At 44.5% G+C, this 23,454-nt stretch overlaps 1 protein-coding gene across 1 annotated transcript; it reads right to left on the bottom strand.

The window, feature by feature from the left end:
• Positions 1 to 2,971: 2,971 nt before the first annotated feature.
• Tent5c (terminal nucleotidyltransferase 5C) lies at positions 2,972 to 21,932 on the bottom strand. Its single transcript, XM_027940228.2, has 2 exons — positions 21,831 to 21,932; positions 2,972 to 4,941 (listed from the first exon to the last, which is right to left on the bottom strand). Exon 2 carries the CDS (start codon positions 4,911 to 4,913, stop codon positions 3,738 to 3,740), a length of 1,176 nt encoding a protein of 391 aa, XP_027796029.2. The 5' UTR covers positions 4,914 to 4,941; positions 21,831 to 21,932; the 3' UTR covers positions 2,972 to 3,737.
• Between the last annotated feature and the right edge of the window lie 1,522 nt (positions 21,933 to 23,454).

The following is a 23,454-nucleotide window of genomic DNA, read 5'->3' as shown; positions in this document are numbered from 1 at the left end:
CTTTCCTTAGAGATCTCCACAAATAATCCCAAAAAGTTGCCAGGTATTTTTCAAATTCCTCTCTTCAACACCCCTCTTTTGGTCCTCTGAATTCAATTGATTGAAATAAGAATATGTTCCAAAGTCAGCTGTGAAGTTCTATTCTTTGCCAGGTTAAGGATCTGAATCTAACCTTGGAAAATGGAAATTCCTCCAACTCACAGAATCCATCCAAAGAGTCTTCCCTAGTGCAGAGCCCAAATCTGATGCCAGCAAGTAATGGCCGTGGTGAGCATCAGGGTCTCTTCTCAGATTAGATCACTGTACTTTAAGCCACACTCCAGAAGAGGATGTTTGAGCTAAGAACACAGTAGCATTCTAAAACCAGGCACCAGGACCAGAGAGTTCACTAGTAAGAAGTTATTCCTAAAGTTAGGAAGTTGCTTGTTGAGTGGTACTATTTCTCGAAGCTAAGCAGTGCTGGTTGAAAGCCTGACCTACGGTGAAGGTCAAGGGCTAGGAGCAGAGGTGAGGCTGAAGGACAAGCAGGGCCAGGCCTTTAGCAATCTGATTTTGAACATGTCTCCACAAAACACAGGTTCACACCGAGCTTGCTGCGACTCCAATCCCCAATGTGAATCAAACTGCGGGGGGCTGGGGACTGAGTGCCAAACCAGCGTGTACCATATATCAGGAACCCAGCATCATCTTTCCCCCCAACTCTCCCACCTGCCAGGCCCCCAGGTGTGGCTATGCTACATCACACATGCAGTCATCAGGCACTCTGATCTGAAGGTGGTAGTAGTGATAAAAGAGTTTCGTTTCAGCACTGAAATTATTGAGTGGGAAATAGTGTCTCATTGCCAAGGTAAGGTTCAAGAGTGAGACTGAAACTCGAGACCAGGGAGCTAGTGAGTGCCCTTCATCTGTCCCCAGGGGAAAAGGTACATTTTCACCCTGCTCCACTTTACTTCAAGGAGGAGCTGAGAGAACGGGCATCAGAAAGCAGTTCAGAGTTCTGAGGCAAATGAAAGACTGCTTAGATTTAGATTAGAGCTTGCTCTTGAACTCTAGTGCCCCCTGCCACTGCTAAGTTTCATGTTACTCCACACACACACACACACACACACACACACAAATAGGAACCACTGGACTCAGTACTAAGTTCAGGGTATCCGGTGCTTGTGCAAGCAGTATGAAAAGCAGATGGAATTTCCAGACATCTGAAAGTCAAGGTTACCTGGCTGGCAAAAGGCTCAGAGAGCAGATGGAGACACCGCTAGTCCAGGGGTTGTGCTTTAAAAGTACAGCCGGGATCCATGAAGCTTTTTACCCTGATGGTTCTACAACATGTCTCTGTTTTCAAACTACAAAAATACAACTGGACTGACTAAAAAAGTCAGGTGAAAAGACCAGCAAGACCCCGCCATACAATGGTGATGAAGGGCTGGGCGGGGGGCGGGGGAGATTTCTCTCGACTCCTGTGCCTGTCTTTGTCCTCGAGGAAGGACTGTTACAGATTGGAAAATATGTATACAAAGCAGAAAAAACTCCAAGGACAAACTGGAAATTTAATTAATTGATGCAGATCCTATCTTCCTCCGGGGCCTCGCCGGTTCCCGACCCTCCTAAGCCGAAGCAATACTGATTTCTCTCAGCCAAGTGCTGATGTTGGCGGCGGCTTCATCACACTCCAAAAGCTTTGGTTAAACAAGTTTGTCATGTTTTGTGCAAATATGTTGTCATCTGACCACAATGGCAGCATTTTAAGGTCATGAATGACCGGGTAGTTTTCAAAGTCAGGATCGCTGCCCACCTTTTAACACTGAAGCACCCCAGGTCCTCGGTCCCCCTCCTAGAACTTGACTCGAAGCCAGTGAATTCAAATATAACTAAGGTTCCCAGGAAAACAGAAGCTGGTTCCACTAAGAAGTGGCTTCTTTTCACCTAATGTAGCACAACATGGGTCCCAGCTAAGCCTGGGGTTTCAGTCATGTCAATCTTGTCTTCCTTAAGAGGACCAAGAGATCACATTCCAGAAGAAACCTGAAGACACCTCTTTAGAAAAAGGTCAACCACTCGTTTTTCTACTAAGCATTTCTGCACTAAAGATAACTTCATTGCTTAAAGCAAGGAGAAAGCAATCATTTAGGGCATCGCATTGTTACAGCCACAGGAGAAAATATAAATCAGGAGCAAGGGGTTGATTCAATCACTTGAGAAATCAAGCTGGTAGGCAATACTGAGTTGTCTTTTGCTCTTGATACCATAAAGTGAGGCTTTCTAAAAAAATCCCCCACACACACAAAATTTTTTTTAAAGCATACAATCTAAAGCTACTCTGGAAAGCAATATGTAGGCTAGATCTCTCCCATTGACTAAGCTTGCTTTAGACTAGAGTTTAACACTGTTTTCCTTCTAAAGTGCAGAATATAAACAAGTATGGTCAAATCTACCAGAATAAGGAAGATAATTCTTCACTCACCCCATGCTTCCTCAAATACACTGGAATGATTTCAAACTGCCTTGAGAGCACCAAAGCACACAAGGCCAGACTTAATGCTAAACCCCCACCTTCGTGTGGCACAGGGACAGGTTAGAATCTAAGCACTTCCACAGGTCACTCAATTCTACTGAAATTCCTGAATTCATTAGCTGTCAAAGAATACCTGGAGAAGAAAATCACTTTTTTGTTTTTCAAAAGTAAAGAAAACAAACAAACAAACAAAAAAATAGCCAAAGTACTCCAGAAAAACATGGGTTTCCAATTAAAACATGGGAAAACCCTTACATCAGTTACAACAACGAGTCCAGAAACAGCACTGACAGTACTTAGGAGGAGCAACACAAAAGTCATCCACGAGAGAGCTGAGGACGAAAAGTGTCATTCAATAAGAATTCCTTAAAGAAAAGAAAGAAAGAAAAAGGACATTCACGTTTCCTATTTACAGTCCACCACCCCCCTCACCACCACCACAATTCTACTTTAACATTATGTTCCACATTTTATTTTGTTTTCAAGTTACATTTCAAGAAAAGGTCATCTTTTTTTTTTTTGCTCAGCAATATTTCATAATTCCTCAAGATAGCACAGCATCTAAACCATAAACCACTTCCAACCAGATCTCAAGTCTCCAGCTATTGGCTTTGGTTTATTGATGAAAGAAATTCTTAGCTCTGCTGACAGGAACTAGACATATGCAATTTAGTCCTGTGAACAAAAATTAAGTCACAAGAGCACCCTCATGTTTATCGTTTTCTGCCTGACTAAAACTGACACAAGAAGAGAGATTATCAGCACAACATAGGTTCGTGTCATTGCTGAGAATCCCGAGTGAGGGCCAACATAGCCTCCTCCAGGCTCAGCTGAGAAGAAGTAGCTTAAAACTTCTCATCTGCTGCCCAAGCACTCCCAATCCCAAGTATTGCACAGAGCTCAAAACCCCAAGTGCTGACCTTTGGGATGTGACATGTTAGTGTCTATCTTGGAAAGATGTGGATAGGTCACACTTCCTATAGCATTTTCCAAAGTGGCACTGTTATATGGGTCTTTTTTTTTTTTTTTTTTTTAGGGTTGGCTCATGATATACTGCAGACCCATTCCAATGGGTACACAAAGGAAAAAAAAAAAAAAAAAAAGCAGAATCAGAGCTGAGTTCCCCTTTAAAAGCCAAACACCTACATCTAGGAGGAGGCTCCCCTACCTGAGAGCCCTTGCCCTACAGGGTTCCCACTGCAGGAACCCTCAGGTCTCAAGGTTAGTTACAGGGCAGCCAGGTAGGGTAAGGCTGGCTGTAGGTAACTGGAGGATGGGCAATGTAGTAGTTGTTGAAGTTGCCATCGCTGACGTAAGGAGCTGGCTGGTAGTAACAGGTGACGTTGGTGGCGTTGGGGATGATGTTCTGTTCTGCCAGCACGCGCAAGGCCAGGAGAGAGATGAGGTTCAGGGTCTGCCTGCGTTCGTGGCCCATGAGGCACACGGTGCTCTCGTTCACCACCCTGCGAAGGATCATGAGGTAGTCATACTTGCTTCTCTCTTCTTCAGCGAAGTGGTTTTGAAGGTAGGTCTCCAACTTCCTTTGCTGTTCGAGGATGTCTGGGAAGTCAATGAAAAACCTGGAGCACATGTAACGCTCCAGAGTTTTGATTTCCTCCTGGTCCGTGGGCCTGAAGTCCCGCACAAGAAGGTTGCTATACTTAAGAAGTCCCCCGCCTCGGATTTCTTCGGGGTTCTTGGTGGCGATCAGTCTGTTCTGCAGATGGTCAAAGGCTTCCTCAAAGTCCCCGTACATGCTCTCCCCGATCACGGTGGGGTGGAAGTGCTCAGAGATGGGGTTATTGGAGCAATCGTAGAAGAAAAGCAAAGAATCCAGGATGATTTGGAAAGAGTCCACACTAAACTCAAACTGACGCCGGATGGAGTCGACAAACTTGAGCTCCACGTTCCTCCCGTTCTTGTTGGAGAGGGAAATCAGGCTCCAGCGGTCTGTGTCCGTGCAAACCTTCACCAGCTTCTGCACATAGGCCTCCTTGAGAGTGACGGGGCTGATCTTGAGCTTGTTCACGCCCTCGGGCAGGAAGTTCAGAAGGGAACACAGAACCACATCTCTGACCAGCTGAAATTCTGCCTCGGTGGGAAGAGCCACGTGGAAGATCAGGTCCAGGTCTTTGCAACCCAAGCCGTTGTCTTTGACCAAAACGTGTCCAGCTGCAGAGCCGTTCAGCCGGACATCCTGCACTTTGATGCCTGCCTCCTCCAGCCGGCTGCGGACGGTCTGGACGATGTCCTTCAGGGTTATCTCCAAGGTTGGAAAGTTGCCTCGTCCGTGGATGGGCACGACCTCAGTCAGGACCTCATGCAGCCGGCTGACCTGATCCCAGTTGAGCACACTGAAGGACACGCACTCCCTGGTACTGCTGCTGTCCTCGGCCATCGTCGGGGGGATGTTCTGGCCGGGGAAACTGAAAGCGAGGGGTGAGAAACAGTTAGGATTCACCTTAACACGGCACAGCATCTCAAAGCGCTCACAGATACCGATTAATGTCTGAACCTTCTCCTGTGACACTGCAATCGATCGCACCCGACTCTGTTGTTGTGAGCCACTGGGATTAACTGAATTAAAAAATATGTCAAGAATGGTACCTACACAGAATGAGGACAAATGCACAGACTCCATCCTGTACCAATCTGGACGATGCCATCACCTTGTCTGGTGTGGGTTTCTAGTTTTTGCTGCTGCTGTTTTGCTAGTTTTGTCTGTGTGGGGGTGGGAGGTGCTAGGTTTGTGTGAAGAAAAGCAAACTGAGTAAACCCAAGTAGACAAAACACAATAGTCTTTAATAAGGAGCCTGTAAGACCAAAAAAAAAAAAAAAAAAAAGGTGCATGTTTGGCTAATTTTCCCTGGTTTCTGTGAAAGTTACCTCTCTTGCTTTGGGTTCCTAACCACATCTTGAACTGGTTGATATATAAACTGTACAGAACACCCACACAGAACACACACACACACACACACACACACACACACACACACGCCCACATGCATAGAGTCTTCACCCCATGAAAAGACAGTCTCAACTCTGGATTACAGCCTCACCAAAAAGTGGGAGTCCGACCATTCTCTGCTACAACAAAGCACACTTCCTTAGCAAGATTCCCATGTTCCTTTCACTTAAGGGAGCAGCCTGTCCTATAACAAATTCTTCCATCATCCAGGACAGATCTGAGGAGTTGTTTCAAGGGCAAAATTTCTGGTCAATCAAAGGTCAACTATGTACTGGAAAACATCCTTCCCCCAAGGATGCTCAGCATGGGACATGGCAAACACCCTCTGGGCAGTGGGATCATTCAACTGTATTTTGAAAAAGAGCACCTTGAAACTATGCAAAAAGAACAAAGTATTATCACTGAGTAATGTGAGACAAACATCACCTCTCACACGGCACTTGCTAGAACCACAAAGTTTCCAAAGTAATTTTCAACTGTGTCGCACTTTTCAAAGAAAGGAGACACACACAACAGGTCCCTGGAAATCCTAATGTATACAAACCTGATATACAGAAACAAACACACATGTGTTAAAAAGTGCCTGTGGACCCCTGTGAGGAGAAGGTTAGCTAGATGAGGAAAAAAAGCTGAAACACAGGGTGTTTCCATGCACAGGGCTGTCCTCAGATTTCACCAAGAATAGCTTTCCCACCCTGCTCTTTCTGACTCCCCGCCCCCCCCCCACACACACACAAAATCCACCCCAGGGCCGTTTCATTATCTGGAAGCTGCTGCTTTTGAATGCACATCGGCGGGCATTCTCCCTGGTTCCAACATGGATTTCTGGCCTTGCCCAGGTGCCAGGGATTCCCCAGGGTTGTCACTCAGTGTCCGGGCACTGCCAGGCACACAGAGAAGAGCCCCCAGGAACTCCCCATCATGAAGTAAACGTAACATGAAGGCAGAAGAGAGAAGGTCCCTTGACTGGGGTGAACAGGAAGGCCACGAGAGAGTTCATTTCCAGGGACGGGACACAAGCCAACAAGGAAGGAAACTTAGCTTTCAGCTGGGGCTCAGGAAAGGAAAGCAGCTCGAGCTAGAAATGGCAAGTGTCCAGTGGCCCCATGAGCCACTCTTCAGGCCAGATCATGGTGGCCCTTTAGGATCTGAGTCAAGGCACAAGGAATCCACTCAGCTGATAATGGGGAGCTTGACCACAAGAGTAGAGCAGGCTCCAGGCAGACCCTAGAGGGTTCTTGCTTGCTACAGAAGAACAAGTTTGATGCCAAGAAGATACAAGTTTGCCTCAAGCTTCTTTGAACAGCTTTATAAAGCTCCAGGCTATTTAGATCCTCCTACCAAGGCGCTGCTAAGTTACAGGTACCAAGCAAAGTCTGTGATAGAATACTTAACGGCTAGTATGGCTGGAAATAGGTTTCAAGCTTGATTTAGGATGTTAGTGTTCTCTTTTCTCCATGTTCTCTGTATACTCAGTTGTGGCCCCTTTTATGATAGCATACAACACACCTGTGCCTCAAATGAGTCAAATGCTTACACGAAGGCAGGGTTCAGGCCTTGGTTTGAGACACAGCTAGACTCTCCATGATTTGGTGACATGTGTTGGAACTACAGAAATACCGCCTGCTTTACGCTGTTATCTTGTTGGGTGTTGGATGTTCACGTGTATCCTACAGGTATGAGAAGTGTATTGCAGGTATCATACGACTGAGAAGCCGCAACGCTATCACTTAACAATTGAAGAAACCTTTAGGAAGAACCTTGGTAATTTTGCACAGAACTTTAGGAATGACTTTTGACTCATACCTTTTTTAAAAGATTGTTAAAAAAATAAAGAGGTCATGTAGGGATAAAGTCAGAACTACTATGCTAGAACATGTTCTCAAACTGAGAGGAGAGTGTCTGAGACCAGAGAGCATCTAAAACCTAAATCTCTTTCTTTAGGAATAAAAGGAACATATGTGAGTAATTTTCATATATTTGAAAATCTGCGACTTTTAGTAAATTCAAAGTCAGGATCTGTTTGAGACTGAGATTTTGCAAGGTTCAAATGAGAAGAGGGGCAGTAATAGCCAGGAAAAAGTTAGGAAACATGTATAACTACTTAGCCTGTAAGAGGCATCCTAAGGCCAGAATGACCAAACAGCATGTTATCAGCACAAAAAGAGAAATTGTTAGGACAGAATTTTAAAAATCTAGACATAAAATCAAATACAGGAGGAGGTTGAGAATAACATGAAGGAAGCATTTCAAAACAGGGAAGGAAAAACAAAACCCCAGATATCTGAATGGGTCATCTAGAGTTAAACAAGAAATAATAAAGGTGACTCCCTCTCTCAAGCCAAACTAGGATACAGATGGTTAAATCAAAGACTTAAGTATAAAAGGATGAAGTTCTAAGAGTACTGGGGAAATAAAAACACAGAGACCTACATATGCATACACAGAGATGGCAATCCTTTCTAAATTAGCAAATGAAATCTAAAAGCCACAAAAACTGATAGATTTGACAATATAAAAAATAAGTGTCCTGATAGTAAAAACACCATAAAGAAGCTAGATAACATATCTAGGAAAATATTTTTAATGTTAGGCAAAATATTCATTTCCTCAGAAACTCTTACAAGTGAGAAATACCAGAATCCAACAGATGAGGGGGCAAAGAACACGAACAGTGACTCAAACACATAGTATCTTCAACCTTACTTAAGATATGGGTAAACTAAAACCCTAATTATCATTGTCATCTATCATATTGGCAAAGATCATTAAGTCTGACATATGGGAAAGCAGACACCTCCAGCCTACTGCCCAGTGATTCTCTCGAAAGAATGCGAAACTTAAGTGGACATACTCTTTGATGAAGCAATTCTACATCAACTAAGACTACTTTGAATTCTATCCTCTGAGTATACTTGCAAGTATGCACAGAGATATTCACTGGAGAATTATTTAGAAAGCTGCAAGTTATTCATCAATAAAAGATGGTTAAATGATTTGATGCACACGCACAACAGTAAACAAACATGTGCAATTGTTCAAAAGAATAGTAGCTGCTCTATCTCCACGAATGTGAAACACTCAAGGCTCATGAATAGAAAAGCAAGTACAAGTATGTGTACAAGTTTGTGCTTATACAAGCACATAAAGTCTCTGCAAAGATATACCAGAAGTAACTCAGTCTACATGAAATGCCACCAATAGTTTGGGAGACAGAGGAAAAAAAATTATTTTGTACCTTTTGAATTTAGAGCCTATATGGGAATAAGTTGATGAAAAATTAAAATATCAGAATGTAAATTCCAAAAATTTCCCTTAAGAGCCTTCCAGCAATTTCTACCTTATTTCATTTATTCAGTCCCCAGCCTATCCCCACTATTCTCATATCCATGGACCCAAAGTCACACTTGGAAGCTCTCCTGCCAGCCCAGAAATATTGCTCTCCACAGGTGTGGCAAGGGGAGGGACTATTTTTCCTCTGGAAGGTCTTTCAGTCAAGTTTCTACTTATGTACTTTAAAAATATATCCATTGTTTATTTTTTCAAAAAACCAAAACTCAACATAATGAGTAAGCCATCTCATCTAACCCTTCTGTATTATCCAACAATGCCTTCCACTTTCACAGAACTGCTATTTTTACTTCAAACATATTATAACTCCCCTTGTGATATTGTTATGTGGATGACTGGCTACATTTGCAAGAACTTTAATAAATACAATAAATACTTTCCAGGAATCCAAGGTTCCGGTAGTTGGCATCTTCCATGCCAACTTCTCCCATACATGGTGAATAATGGAGTTAACTTTTGTGGGGGGGGGGAAGGAGTCCATATAAAAGCACAGTGTGGCATATGGACAACGGCCAAGTCATGGTGTAGATTTTAATTCTCTCAATTTATTGTAATTTAGGTATAGAGAAGCTGAACCAATTGAAGAAATGAGTTTAGACCAGGTTCATATTAAAATCTTAATTCCTTAGAAAAACCCTAAAATAAGCACTTTGTATCTATTAAAGAGAAATTCTTCATTTCCACTCAACCCAATGATTTCAAATACCACAAGTACATTTTCAAATTACTTAGACAAACACTGGTCTTACAAAAATAAATCCAAGTTATAAGGCCCTTAGTGCTTATATAATACACTGGAGCTTCGTTGAACAGTTTTAGTTTTAATTATCCACTTTAAATCAACATTGATATAATCCCCACATAAAAGAATCACATGAAACACACATTCCCCACTCCTGAAAGGCCCTGGTTAAAGGCCAATCCCAGTTAGCAGAATTGAACAAAATAGTGGCTAGAAAAACAAATTAATTCGAAGTCTAATAAATTCAGACCAGCATTTAAGATGAAGATTCGCTGTGGTTTTGCACAGAAGTTGGCAAAGGTGGAAACCACACTTGTCATTGATTTGCAAATACAGGTACTTTAGAGAAGCCAGAAAAACCAGCTGCCTACTCCGTTCAAGCTAGTTAATCTTCTGCAAGGTTTGACTCCTGATGAACAACTATCTTAGGAACCCTTGGGTTCCCTGTTATCTGGCTGTAGCAGAAATGCAGAATACACACACATCAGAAGAAAACAGGTTTGCAGAAAGAGCAGCAAAAGTGGAAAGGAAGAGAAAAACTAGGCCAGAAGGTTAAACTAAGCTCCCCGAGCACAAGGCGGATATCGAACTTAATATTTCCTACTGCTTGGGACAGAACTGTGCACAGCAGGTTGATCTAAAAGCCTATGTTTTGTGCCTTAGTAGGGGAGAAAAGCTATTTCTATTCTGCAACATAGCTTATGTAGATCCTTGGACCGCCAATTAACTCCAGAAACAAGGGTGACAGACTACAAAGTCGCAAGGGGACTCAGGTGGGCATGAGTGACAGGCAGATGCACCAATTGGAGATAAGACTCCTACTGACCTTGATTCCTCTCTTCTGTGCCTGGCATTAGACATGGAAATCATACAAAGGGTTTGGGCACATGTGGAGACACACCTACACAGTTAAAGATGGAATATTTAAGTCTGTCGTATTTAACATGAAAGCTATAGAAGTGATTGTCCAAAGTTCAGGGAAACTGAGGCTTGAGTGGAGGCTCTAAGGCACTGAAGCCCTCCATCCAGCCCAGAGGCAACCGTGCAGCACCCTCTACTTCTGCCCCTACTACAGGTTTAAAAAGAAACACACACACATTTCAACATTCCTTTGGTGACAAAATTTCCTTTCACTATTCTAGATATGACCTCAAAAATGTGGATCTTCCTAGATCAGGGCAGGGGCCATCCATGGGCAGTGGACTAAGCCTGGACACAGACTCCAGTGTAAGGAACATCTGTGTGTAGAACAAAGACACCTGCCAGCCCTGACTCCTGGCCCAGAGGGACTCGGGTGCCTGTGGGTCTTCCTCTCCCACCTCTTCTACACAGATTCCTCTCCCCATGTGCAACAGAAGATGCTTTAGGCAACAAAAGATTATTTCATTGCATATAAAAAGCTAGAGAATTTAAGCAGAAGTAAGAATGGTTGGCAATGGACTTCATCATAACCTTGCTTGACTTTCCTTAGTGAGTCGAGAGAATGGGTGGTACATCTCCAGGCCTATTTCTATTTCTTCTTCTTCCTTTTTTCTTTTTTCTTTTGGACCAAGGATTGAACTCAAGGGCACTCAACCACTCAGCCACAACCCCAGCCCTTTTTTGTATTTTATTTAGACAATGTCTCACTGAGTTGCTAAGGCTGGCTTTGAACTAACTCCTGATCCTCCTGAGCCACTAGGATTATAGGTGTGCCCAGGCCTATTTCTTATTCACTTATAAAATGAAGCATGTAGAGGGGTGTAGAAAAGCAAACTACTGAATGAGCCACTTCACATGGATTCTCATTTAATCCCCAAAAGGAGTGAGTATGAGGAAGCTACAACTGTTCCTTTTGAACAAATTGATAAGGTTCAGAAGAGACAGAGTGTATTGACTCCAGGTCCTTGGCTCCAGACCACTCTTGAAAATGGTGACTCCCTCTACCAAGCCCTGGTGCCATGGTGGGTGGGAGGTGGGGAGAGGCTAGTGAGAACATCACAAACCCTCATGTGCACTGGAGGACCAGTTCTTACCACTACTAAAGCAGTCTTCTGTAGAACAAAGATCTTATTGGACCCTAATCAAAACAAGAAAAAGCAAACTTCTGTGAACTATGACTGTGGTACTTCACCATTCCACTGGCTCCTGTCCCCACTGCCCATGTAGAAGACAACCAAGCTTGAGACAGCCGCCCTCCGCTCCTTGCTTTTGTGCAGATTCTAGTGAAGCAAGAAATGCCATGGTGGTTTAGAGGTGGCCCTCAGGGAGACCCCAGGGGAGATAATTTGTTGGCAGTGGTGTCTGAGAAATCCCACTTCTCAATAGGGCTACGTATTGGTTGTTTCATAACATAAACATCTTCTAGTTCTGCCCACATCCTTTCTCACAGGGTAAATTTTACCACTTCCCCAGAAGCTCCCCATCAGGTACTGGCAAAGGCAGGGCCCTCCAGAGGTGCTTTGCATAGCCGAAGCCATGCCAGGGGACACCAAGTGAGATTTAATGTTCGGCCACTAAGCTGCATTTGGTAGCATTCCAGGTACACAGTGAGACAGGGCTGTCAGGACTCGATCTGGATCAATCCATTTTGTTTCTACAGAAGTTCAGTAAAGGAAATGTCATTATCCCTTCCTTGACAGATGAGGAAACTGGGAACAAAGAAGATAGGCAAATTGTGAACTGCCCAGGACGCACGGCTGGTAAACGGCAGAGATAGGATTTGAGGCTGCTAGAAGGTCGTCAGCTCTGGCAGGTATATATTCAGAGAGGAGGGAGGATTTTCAGAAGAGCTAGTTGCTCAGGCATTCATAGAAGGAGATGGAAAAAAACAGAAGTAAAATAGGAAGATGATTTAATAAGATGGTAGGGCAGAAGTTTGCTAGATAGGCTAGGTTGTCCTGAGTGGAGTGGGGCCAGAGCAGGTGCTACAGGCAGGGCAGCATGTGGAAGTGAAGTATCTAACAGCCCTCAGAACAGAAACTGGCTCTCTCACAGATCTGGGGGGTATATCTAGACTGGTTGGAGCAATCAGAATTGAAATTAAGGACAGACCTGCTACTTGTTAATGGTAATGTTTGTTTTAAAGGAACAATGGCTGCAAGATGAAGGCCTCCCAACTTTTAAGGGAACTCCACGATGCTGGCTGGGTTGCAGGGCGGGAATGATTTTTGAGAAAGCAAGTCCACAAGAGAGAGAAGCCCAAAGTGGAAGGAGTCAGTTGGTCAGCTTGCCTGAGAAGCACTGAGAGGAAAAAAAAAATTCCTGGCACAATAGAGAGGTTTTTAGGAATGGAATGATTCTGATTCTGATACCTAAGGTACATGCTTTGTTCACAGAATAAAGGAATGGCTCCTGGGATTCGCTCTGGTGGCTGGAAGATCAGGAGTGTTGATCTGTTGATAAAGCAACAGAACAGGACACTCCCTACAGACCAGAGGGTAACTCTGTTAGATCAAAGAGCCTGGTAACTCAAGGGGAGCTATAGAGAAGAGGGAGGTAAGTTTGCAGGGACTCACAGGACTCCAAGGATGGCCCAGGAAGGATTGCTGGGGCAACACTGAAAACAGAAACAGCCCTGGACAGACAAACTTGAAAATGCCAAACCTGGGAAGGGACACCTGTCACTTTCCCCACCTGCTTACAGTCTGACACGCTGATTCTTTCTCAGGAGAGAAAGGTTATACACTTGGATGACCATAGACATCAGGACACACTACTTCACATATACAAACAGCAGGTAAATTGGCAAAAAGGAGAAAAACTCGGGTAAATAGGTATTCAGTGTTCAGAAGAGAAATCTTCCCTATTCCTCGAATTCTTTGGAGGTGAAGACCAGAAATGATCAAGGACCAGGGCAGGCAGAGGACACCTTTTGTCCACCTGCAGCCAGCCCCTTATCAGGCCTGGCCCCACTACTAGAGAGGGGGGTCACATGCCAGAGATTCCTCCACAGCCCCCAAACACCCTAAAAAGTTACAGATAGCTGGGTGCAGTGGCACATGCCCATAATCCCAGTAACTGAGGATGCCAAGGCAGGAGGATCACAAGTTCAAGGCCAGCCTAAAGCAATTCAATGAGACTCTGCCTCAAAATGAAAAGGGATGGGGAAGTAGCTCAGGGGTAAAATGCCCCTGGGTTCAATCCCCAGTATAAAATAATAATAATAATAATAATAATAATAATAATAATAAGAAGAAGAAGAAGAAGAAGAAGAAGAAGTAGTAGTAGTTATAGGTAACAGAGGCACTCACATGTGTTTTATGTGCATGGAATAAGTCTCTGGATGACAGATGGTCCAAAGCAATAGAACCACATAAAATGTTGTTTTATTTTTGAAAAAGACAATAGAATATATTCTATGTTAATTTTTCCTCCAGAGGTTATTTTTACAATTGTCCCACTCAAATACCCACAACCCACTCTCCCTCAGCTCATGCGCAAGCCACAAAGCTGTGCCTAGAGAAAACATTTCTAAGCTGGTGACATACAGAGCCTCCCAGATGGTCCCTTCTCCCTCTCAGCTCCATCCCATTCAGCTGGAGGCCTCAGTCTGTTTTCTCAGGGTTATCAGCAGACTCCCAGTCACTGCACCCTGATGTTTACTAGAGTCAAAAAGAATTGGTTAGATTCCCACGGCAGAGTCCTGGACTGAAACCAAGGCAGGGTGTGCTGCCTCGCTAGCTATGCCCTGGACCTTTCGAGTCTGGGGGACCTTCACAGAGTCTCACTTCCCACTGATGCCCACACCTACTCTGCATGGTTATCAGTGACGGGGCTGTCCATAGGGACACCACCCAAAGACGACTCCACACAGAAAGTGTCTTCACCACTTTCAAAATAGGATGCCTAAGCAAGTGTGGGCGGAGAGATAACGCTGGAAGAACTAATGCTGGGGCTGCAAAATAGCACAAAGCAGAATCAAAACACTGGCCCAGATAGTCCAACGGGGATGTTTCAGAAGTGCAAATACTGAAAGGGACATCTTAAAGCTGTTGCAAATGTAAATAGCAACAAGGTCAGAACACAGACATCTTATTTTTTTCCCTCCCATATACAAATTGAACAGGAAATAACCTTTGCTGCTATCTGGTAATCCCCAACATTTCTTTTCTTTTCTTTTTTGTACCAGGGATTGAACTAAAGGGCACTTAAGCACTGAGCAACATCCCCAACCATATGTGTGTGTGTGTGTGTGTGTGTGTGTATGTATATGTGTGTGTATAAATATATATATATATATATATATATATATATATATATATATATATATATTTAGAGACAGGGTCTCACTAAGTTGCTGAGTCTGGCTTTGAACCTGCGATCCTCCTGCCTCAGCCTCTTGAGTCTCTAGGATTCCAGGCATGCACCACCATGCCTGGCACTACCCAACATTTCTCAATCACAGATGTTACTGGTCTGAATTCATTTGAAGAGCTCCTCAGAACTGGCCTTTTTATTTCAGAGATGGACTAGACTGAGAAAAATAGGAGGTTCCTAGAGACTGTTTACTGCACCGATGACCGAGTCATAATCCACAGGGTGTAAGAGCTGACAGCCTACAGGTTTTGTCAGAGGTTGCTTCCACAGGCATTTTTTTTTTTTTACCATCTAACTCTCCAGCTTAGAACTTTGAATGGTTGTCAGTTGTTCAACACAAAGACTTCAGTCAGCTAGAAGTTCTGTCCAGTCACTAAGCAGCCTCCCTGGGCTTTATCAGGAAAGGGACAAGCAATGCTTAGATCCTCAAATGTAGCACTTATCACAGTCAGACACACATAGAAATGCATTCACAAATATCTAAGTGTGAGCTGGCCTCGGTTTCATTGCAGATGCTAATTACAAAAACAGTCCGTTCAGTTTTGTTGCATGAGGGGTTTGGGAATAGCAGATATTTGATTTCTATGTACTGCTCATGGCAGCAGCCTGAGTGAAATATTGACCCTCTGACATTAAAATGGTGCTAGGTAATAGAAATTAGGGTGGGATTAAAGTGAAGGAGCAATTACATAGATGAGGTACTTATCTGCACCCATGACACATGAGGTGGTCAAATAACTTCATCTTTGGTATCCCTATATCTATGGAGGCGTACAACCCATGAATATAGTTCCCTGGGGTGACTGTCATTGATAGCTCATAAATACCTTTAACCTAAAAGTTACTCCCTCTTGAATATTCATTCAAATTTTAATTGTCAGTAGACTGTTGGTAAAATTGAGTTGTTGATAAATTGAGCCCTGACCCTTTACCATTCTCAAAAGATTTTATGTGCTGTTCTGTGAAATTCTCTTTCCTTATGGTTATTCTCTAAGAAACTCTAAGAAAACAAGAAGGGCACTGGACTAGGAATCAGACATCCTGTGTTTTGGTGTCCAGTATGACTCCTAGGGTGAATGATTATTGGAACATCAACTGAATCTCCTTTCATTCTTTTAATCACCTGAGTATCTACTGTGTTCTGAGTCCTAGGAGCTTATGCTACCTCAGAAAGCAAGAAACTCAGCACCACATAAAAAAAAAATAGAGATATTGTGTCCACCTAAAACTAAAAAATAAATATTAAAAGAAAAGAAAACAAGAAACAAAGATCCTTGCCTTTATAGAGCTAATATTCTAGTTCCCACTCTTCTTCCATTAGCTTGGGTTAACACTGCTTCCTAAAGATGTAAACCCAGAATGTAAGAGTGAAACTTTTTTTTTTTTTTTGGTACCAGGAATTGAAGCCAGGGACACTTAACCACTGAACCACATCCCCAGCCCCCCCACCCCACCCCCACCCCCTTTTTTTTAAATTTTGAGACAGGCTCTTGCTAAGTTGCTGAGGCTGCCTTTGAATCTGCAATCCTCCTTCCTAGCCTCCCAAGCGGCTGGGATTACAGGTGGCACCACTGTGCCCATCAAGAGTGAAACATTTTTTGCAAATGGTCCAGACCAACACTGTCCAACACAGTAGCCATGAGCCATGTGTGGCTCTGGAGCACTTAAAATGCAGCAAGTCCAAACAGAAGTGTGCTTGCAAGTGCAAAACACACACTGGATTTCAAGAACTCAGTATGAAGAAAGGAAATGTTAAATATTTCCCTTATATTTTATATTAATTACATATTAAAATAATTCTATTTGACATGTTGGGATAAATCTTATTTAAATTAATTTTTCTTATATTTACTCTTGTATGTGACTACTAAAGAGTTAATTGTGCCTTCCGCATTTCTATCAGGCAGCCCTGGTCCAGTCTATTGTCTTTATTGTAATCAAGAAACTGAAGCCTGAAAAAGTAAAGACTCTGTCAGGACCAGAATCCAGGTCTCCCCACAATGAAGCAGCTTGAGAGGCAGAGAGGAGGTGAATATAAAGACTATGAAGGACCCAAACATGGGACCCATCTGCAGAGCTGGTGTCTAGCTGAGCAACATTTGGTAAGCACCTAGAGCCACAGCAGGAGCCTAATTAGTGTCTGCTTCACCTCTCCTTCTGCTCAATCTTCCTACTGCAGCCCCATGTGGTTATTCCATGTAAAAGACAGAACTACCCAAGACTACTCAGGATTAGGCCGCAGCAGCAGTCCTGGTGCCCATCCTGAACTGTGACAAGCCAAGCAGGGCTCAGCAAACTATGTTTGGAGTGCAGGGTGGGCAGCCAGGCAGGCAAAGGGTGACTTCTTCCATCTTGAAAAGGCTAAGCTGGCTGAGAGAAGCTTAGGGCAACATGAAGCAAGGTTCATGTTGGCAAGGTGATGGCAAGGGTGATTTCAAGATCTAGCTCTTGAAGGGTGGTTTTCTCCAGATCTCTTGCAGAGGGTAAAGATGGAGACAGATACGGGACTTTGGGTACTCATTCAATTAAAGATTAAATTTTAAAAACTAGAAAGTACTATGCAAGGAAAAACTATGAAGTACTGAAGAGGAGAGTGTGGGACAGGAGGACTCTAAGACAGGACAAGATCAGTCAGAAACCTGTGCAAGGAGCCCAAAGCTGGATTAAAATAAAGTATGGTGAGGAAGCAGTTGTATTCACTTAGTCAAGTATCTGAGTACTTACTCCACAAAAAAAAAGACAGGTCAGCTGAGAAGACTTGTGCAAAGGAGGCCAAGAATAGTCAGAAAGGGACAGATCCTTGGGAGGGAGTCTGGGATGTCAGAGCTAACAGCAGGTCCTAGGAGCTCTTATGCTGGCATTCCAGGTACATGCGCGGAATTGGCCAGAGGCGACACACTGTTGCTTTCACTGAGCTGCTGTCTACAGGTCCCTAAACCAGGTCAGTGATGACAGCGGGAAACAAAAAAATAAAAGAATCAGCAGAACCAGCAACTGAGCGAACATGGAGAGAGAAAGGCTGAGCGAGCCCTGTGGGGCTGGTGTTGGGAGTGTGGGAAGTGTGGAAAGTGCTTAAGGGCACCAAACGGGAGTGGCTTAGGAGTTGCAGCTGTTGTTGAGTTGGTAGTCACTGCCCCTCAGCTCCAAACCTGCACCCTGAGGCCCCCATTTAAAAGAAGACCCTGAGATTTGCCCTGCATTTGAGGTCAGGAGCTTTTAATCCAGAAAGCAGCATTCAGCACCTTGGCCACCAGGAGAGAACCCACTTTGAGTTTCTCTCCATTTTTGCAAGGAATGCCAGCTGACCTTCACCAGAATGTGTATCCACACAAAAGGAGTGCATCCTGTGTGTAAGGCCACCTTCTCAACAAGCAAAAGGGACTCTGCTACTGAGCACAGAGCCCACATGCCAGGGGCTGAGAAAACTGAGTTCTTAAAAACAGCCAACCCAGCTTCTCCTGAATCCAGGGTAATTCCCCAGGCTTTTTTATACACAGTTCCCTTGGTCTCCTCAGTACCTGGCATGAGGCTCTACCCAGGAAGCACTTAACTACTTACTGACTCAATCACTGTTATCCAAGAAATGAGCACTCTGCGCGGTTTAGTGACCAAGACTCTTAAATGCTCTGGAACTAAAAAACATCCTACTCGGAGAGTTGCTTAACGTCAGCAATTATTTCTTCATATTGGTTTTTTCCTGTTGTTCCAAGAAGTTCTGCAAACAGTTCTAGAACGAGCCACAGGGGCCAGCTGAACAAATTCTATTAATTCGAAACAATTCATAAAGTTTACTAACATAGGTTATATAAAGATGCTTCTTTTATAAACCATTACATTCTAAATATAAGCTTCTTTATAATGTATGTAGTAAAAAAAAAAAAGTTGGAGAAACCTTAGATCCTGGAAATGTTATTAAGAGATCAGCTCTACTGATATGTCCAAGGAACTTTAAACACACTATCACATCCTTGAAGGAGCTGGCTTCACCATAATAGGATTTGAGCTAATTTAGTGTACCACGGTTAAAACACTAAGATGTCAGGAGGCATTTTTCTATATTGCCATTTACCTTAGTGGCAATGAGAAAAAGGAGCACAACTTATCTATTCAGAATAATGTCTTAGCCCAAGTAGTACCTCAGACTCTGCCTTGCTCCCTCTTAACCCCCAAACACCCACACCTGCTCACAAAATAACAGATACCATCCAGAGGCAGATAGGAGACCAAGAAACACCAACAAAGTTTAACTTAACTCAGGCACCTAGTTTGGGGCTTCCTGGTAATGCAAAATGATTTAACACATCCATTCAGAGCTCTCAAGTTGGCCTTTAGTGGCTCAATCCACAAATACAACATATCAAAGAGGAAAGATGAAGATAAGGTACTACTTACTGGAGCAGGAGGAAAAAAAAAGTTTTCCAATTTTGTATCAAATGTGTCCGGTTAATGGTACTGTGAGAACAAGGGCACCACAGTCCACTTTTAAGTTATCTTTATTGCTGAGCTGTTCCTTGGACTTTCAGAAGTAGGAGGAATTCTCTGTTCTCTGATGGGCAGTGCAAGATGTACATAATCTGCCCTGGCCTTGAACAATGGGGGATGTGGGCTAAGTGTGTGCACTACTGGGAGATAGGGGTAGGTGGGGGAGGCCGCTTAAGTCTGAAGACATTAAGTAGGGAGAGCCCCTGGTGCTGAACTAAGTCATACTAATTCTGACCAAGAGGCCCAGAGCCAAATCCTTTCCTTCAGAGTTACAGGAATTTAATCTCTGGATACAAGGCAGGTATTGTGGAAGAAACAGCATGAAGAGTGTGGCTGTTAGTTCTATGTAACACACTAAAGTAACTTAAAAAGTTATGAACTTTTGTTTGGTAACAATATAGGGGTATCCTAGCAGGAAAAATTTTTTTTTAAAAAACTTTGATGTTTTATGGGACACTCCTTGCAGCTACCTGAACAATTATATACAATATATCAAATCTCCTTTCTAAAAAATTATTGAGAATATATGTACTCTAAAACTATGGGCTACCTTAAGAGACAAGGTTTCATTTATCTGAATTAAGAGCTGACTTCAGAGATACTAAGTTTACCATTTTCATAAGCAAGAATGTCAAAGAATAGAACCCATGCTGGTCCAGCTCACACAGCTTTCCAGAAAGCCAAGTCAGCATTGCTAAGCCCCACCCACTTCAACTGCAGGGTCTAATGGGACAGATCTCAATCCCTCAATAATACCTCTGGGGATTTAAGGCACAGTACAATTCTTGGTAAGCTCTCCTACTACCCTATCCGCAGCCTGGCTTGCTTCCTGACTTGCTGCCTTGCCAAGTTATTCAGGTTGAAAGGTTGGTGTGGCCAACAATGGCCACCCTCATCCCACTGCAAGGCAGCTGGGGCAGCCGGCCGGTCTTTTTTAGAAGGATTTAATAGTTCTAACTTTATTTCCTAGGATGGTTCAGTCTCCTAATCCTTCTACCAAATATTTGTCACAATGCAAAGGATTACATACAAGGTCTGGATAAAAGTTTACTGTAAGAGCACTTTACCTACTTCACTGTATGCATGTGATACCTCCATCTTTTAAAAACATAATAATTATTATAAAAGGGGCTGGGGTTGTGGCTCAGTGGTAACGCGCTTGCCTAGCATGCGTGAAGCACTGGGCTCGATTATCAGCACCTCATAAAGAAATAAATAAAATAAAGTTCTATCAATAACTAATTTAAAAAAAATTAAGAAGGAAGCAGGTTCCCCTTAAGACAAGGAATTAGGGCCCTGCAGAAGGCTTCCTCTGCATAAAAATAAATAAATAAAAAGTAAAAGTAAACAAAAAAAAATTTTTTTTTTTTAAAGCACAACCAGCGGGCTGAAATGGTCCACCTCTAACAGTTGCAATGTCTTGCTTTCTCAAGGGAAACTCGCCAGGCATCTCCCCTGGAGCCCTCCCTCTCTTGGAGGGGGGGGCACCCTTCGGTTTCCTCGCCCGCCGGCGTATTCCGTTTAGGTACACAGGCTACCAACCTGTGCTCTTCAAATTCCTCATCTTCCTCCTACTCCCCTCCCACTCGGCTCCTCCGGCCTGGCGACTTGTGCGAAAGGGTTTCGCTGAATGCGACACCTCCCGGGACAGCCGCGCCTCGGTGCCACCGTCGGCACCGCTATCCGAGTCAACTGACTCGCCATGGCTTTTAGCCTAGGCGGTAAGCAAGTTTCATTCCCAAAAGGGGAGGAACCAGGTTTCATAGACACCGTATTCTCGAGAACTTTCTGAGAGACGCGCGGTGCCGAAGTCACTCGCTTGGATCCCTTTACTGCTTTCGCGGTGTCCACATTCAAGTGGGTTGAGTCCAAGAACATTTAAGGAAGGATCTCTGACCTTTCCTTAAAACTCAGGCCTTGGAACCGAGCCTAGGAAGCACCCCTCCCCTGCCCGGCCAGATGCAAGTCCCAGACCGCTGCGTCTCCAACTGCGCCTGTTAAAACCGCCGGATTCGAATTCACTCTCGGCCGACGGCTCAGAGGAGGCGTACGAGTCCGCGGGAGCGCAGAGGCAAGCCCGAGGGAGCGCCAGCCAGCAAAGGGTGGTAGGGGGCGTTGTCTGATCTTGGCAAGGAAGGAGCTGAAGGCGCCCATCATTTGCTCCCCAGCCGCTCCGCCTGCGCCGGGCCAGCGCGCAGCCCGCGGGACTCCTGGAGCAGGAACTTGCTAAAGTTTGCCAAGCCCGGGGCGCAGTCTCGGAAAAGTTTTAGCGCTCTCGGAGCTTCTCTGGCTCTGGGGAGCGCGGTGCGTAAAGGACGGGGCATTCTTCGCGGGAGCAGGAGGGTACAGGAGCACTAGGTCTGGGCACCTGTCCGCACCTCCCCTCCTGTCCTGGAGCACCGTTGAGGGGGAAAAGACCCTCGAAGCCCGCCGCTGCATCCTAGCACCTTTGGAGGAGGAAACCGTGTACTCACCTGGGAGGTGGAAGAGAAGGCAACAGAGGCTGGTCCTTGGCGTGGGCAGCCCCCCGGAGGAGCGGCGCGGTCACTACAGCCCCCAGGCAGTGGCACCGAGTGAGCCGTCCAGCCGCCGCCCCCTCCGTTCTTATTCGGCCTGACCACGCCCCCGCCCGCCGCCCCCGCCCCTGCCCCCGCCCCCGCCCCAAGGCCGGCCCTCCCGAGGGAGCCAGTGGCGGGGCGAGGCGGAGCCTGCCCCTCGGGATCCTTCCGCTGGGGAGCTGACGGCTGGGCAGGGCGGACGGAGCCCTCTGATTGGCTGCTCGGCTGAATGGTTGCCGAGAGACGAGTAAATCTTCGGCGGCGGGAAGGGGCGGGGTGGGAAGGGAGGTAGCACCGCGCAGGCGCAATAGAGAGGGGCCGTGTTAACCGGGCTTGAACTTGGTGGTTCCCGGGACGCCTCTCTTTCTGTTGTCCTCTTAATTCTTTTCTGCTGCTATTCCTTTAGTGTAAACCTTCACCTTCCCGCCGTGGCTTTTCCTGCTCCTTCGCAGACCTGTTTTTCTTCGGTTCTGGGAATTTTCGCACTGCTTCTCCTTGGCTGCAAAAGTAAGGAACTAGCCAGACGCTCACGCCGACCTCCGGCGTGTCTGTGAAGTTCGGGGAAAAACTGCAGAGTTTCTGGGCACCGGGGAGCTTCATGATTCCCCAAGCAAATTGGCTGGAGGTGAAAAAGTGGTCTTGGGGAAAGCGCGCAGTTGGTGGTTCTTTGGCATCAGGGAGCCACTCACCTGTGTGCAGTTAGTGGGGCTTAGGAGCCTCAGGGAATCCATCACCAATCCTGGCCACCACCATAGCTTTTGCCCTGCTCAGAATGCCACAGGGCTTAGTCGTGTACGTTATATAACATGCAGGCGGGGCCAGGACACCGTCCGTCCATTCCGTAGCAAGGGGTTGACCGCCCAGATTCTGAATTCAGACTAACTTGAGTGGAGATCTTCATTCACATCTGTGAGATCTTGGACAAGTCATTAACTCTTTATATACTGCCATTTCCTATCTGTAGAATGGAACCAAGAATGAGACAGCTTTGTAGGGTTATATAAGTATTAAGTAAAAAAAAAAAAAAATACTTGGAAAGGTATTAGTTGGTTAAGTACTTGATATAAAGTGTATATAAGGGCTATTTATGCCCAATAGTAGCCAATGTTGTTTATTACAACTTTTATTTATCTTCTACTAGTGATGTGAGTTGGCTGGTTGTTCCAGTATTGGTACTGACCAATTTTTAATCTAAAAAGGGGATGCATATTTCATTGTGATCTAAATTTTTCATTTCCCTGATTGTTGAGCAACTTTTTAGATGCTTTTTGGCCATTTTGATATGCTTTTAGTGAAGTGTCTGTTCAAAGCTTTTGTGCATTTGTGGAGAGTTGTCTGTCTTAATGACCCCATACCCTGGATGGTTCTTTGTCTAATATATCTATTACAAATACCTTCTCGAATCTGTGACCTCCTTTTTGTTATTTTAATATTATCTTTTGATGAACGGAAATCCTTGATTTTAAGTAAGTCCAATTTATTGCTTATCTTTTATAACTTGCATTTTGAGTCCTGTTTAAGAAATCCCTGCCTATCCTAA

The sequence above is a fragment of the Marmota flaviventris genome, chromosome 10 (assembly GCF_047511675.1).
Source record: "Marmota flaviventris isolate mMarFla1 chromosome 10, mMarFla1.hap1, whole genome shotgun sequence".
NCBI lineage: Eukaryota > Metazoa > Chordata > Mammalia > Rodentia > Sciuridae > Marmota > Marmota flaviventris.
This window is presented reverse-complemented; position numbering and strand designations above follow the sequence as displayed.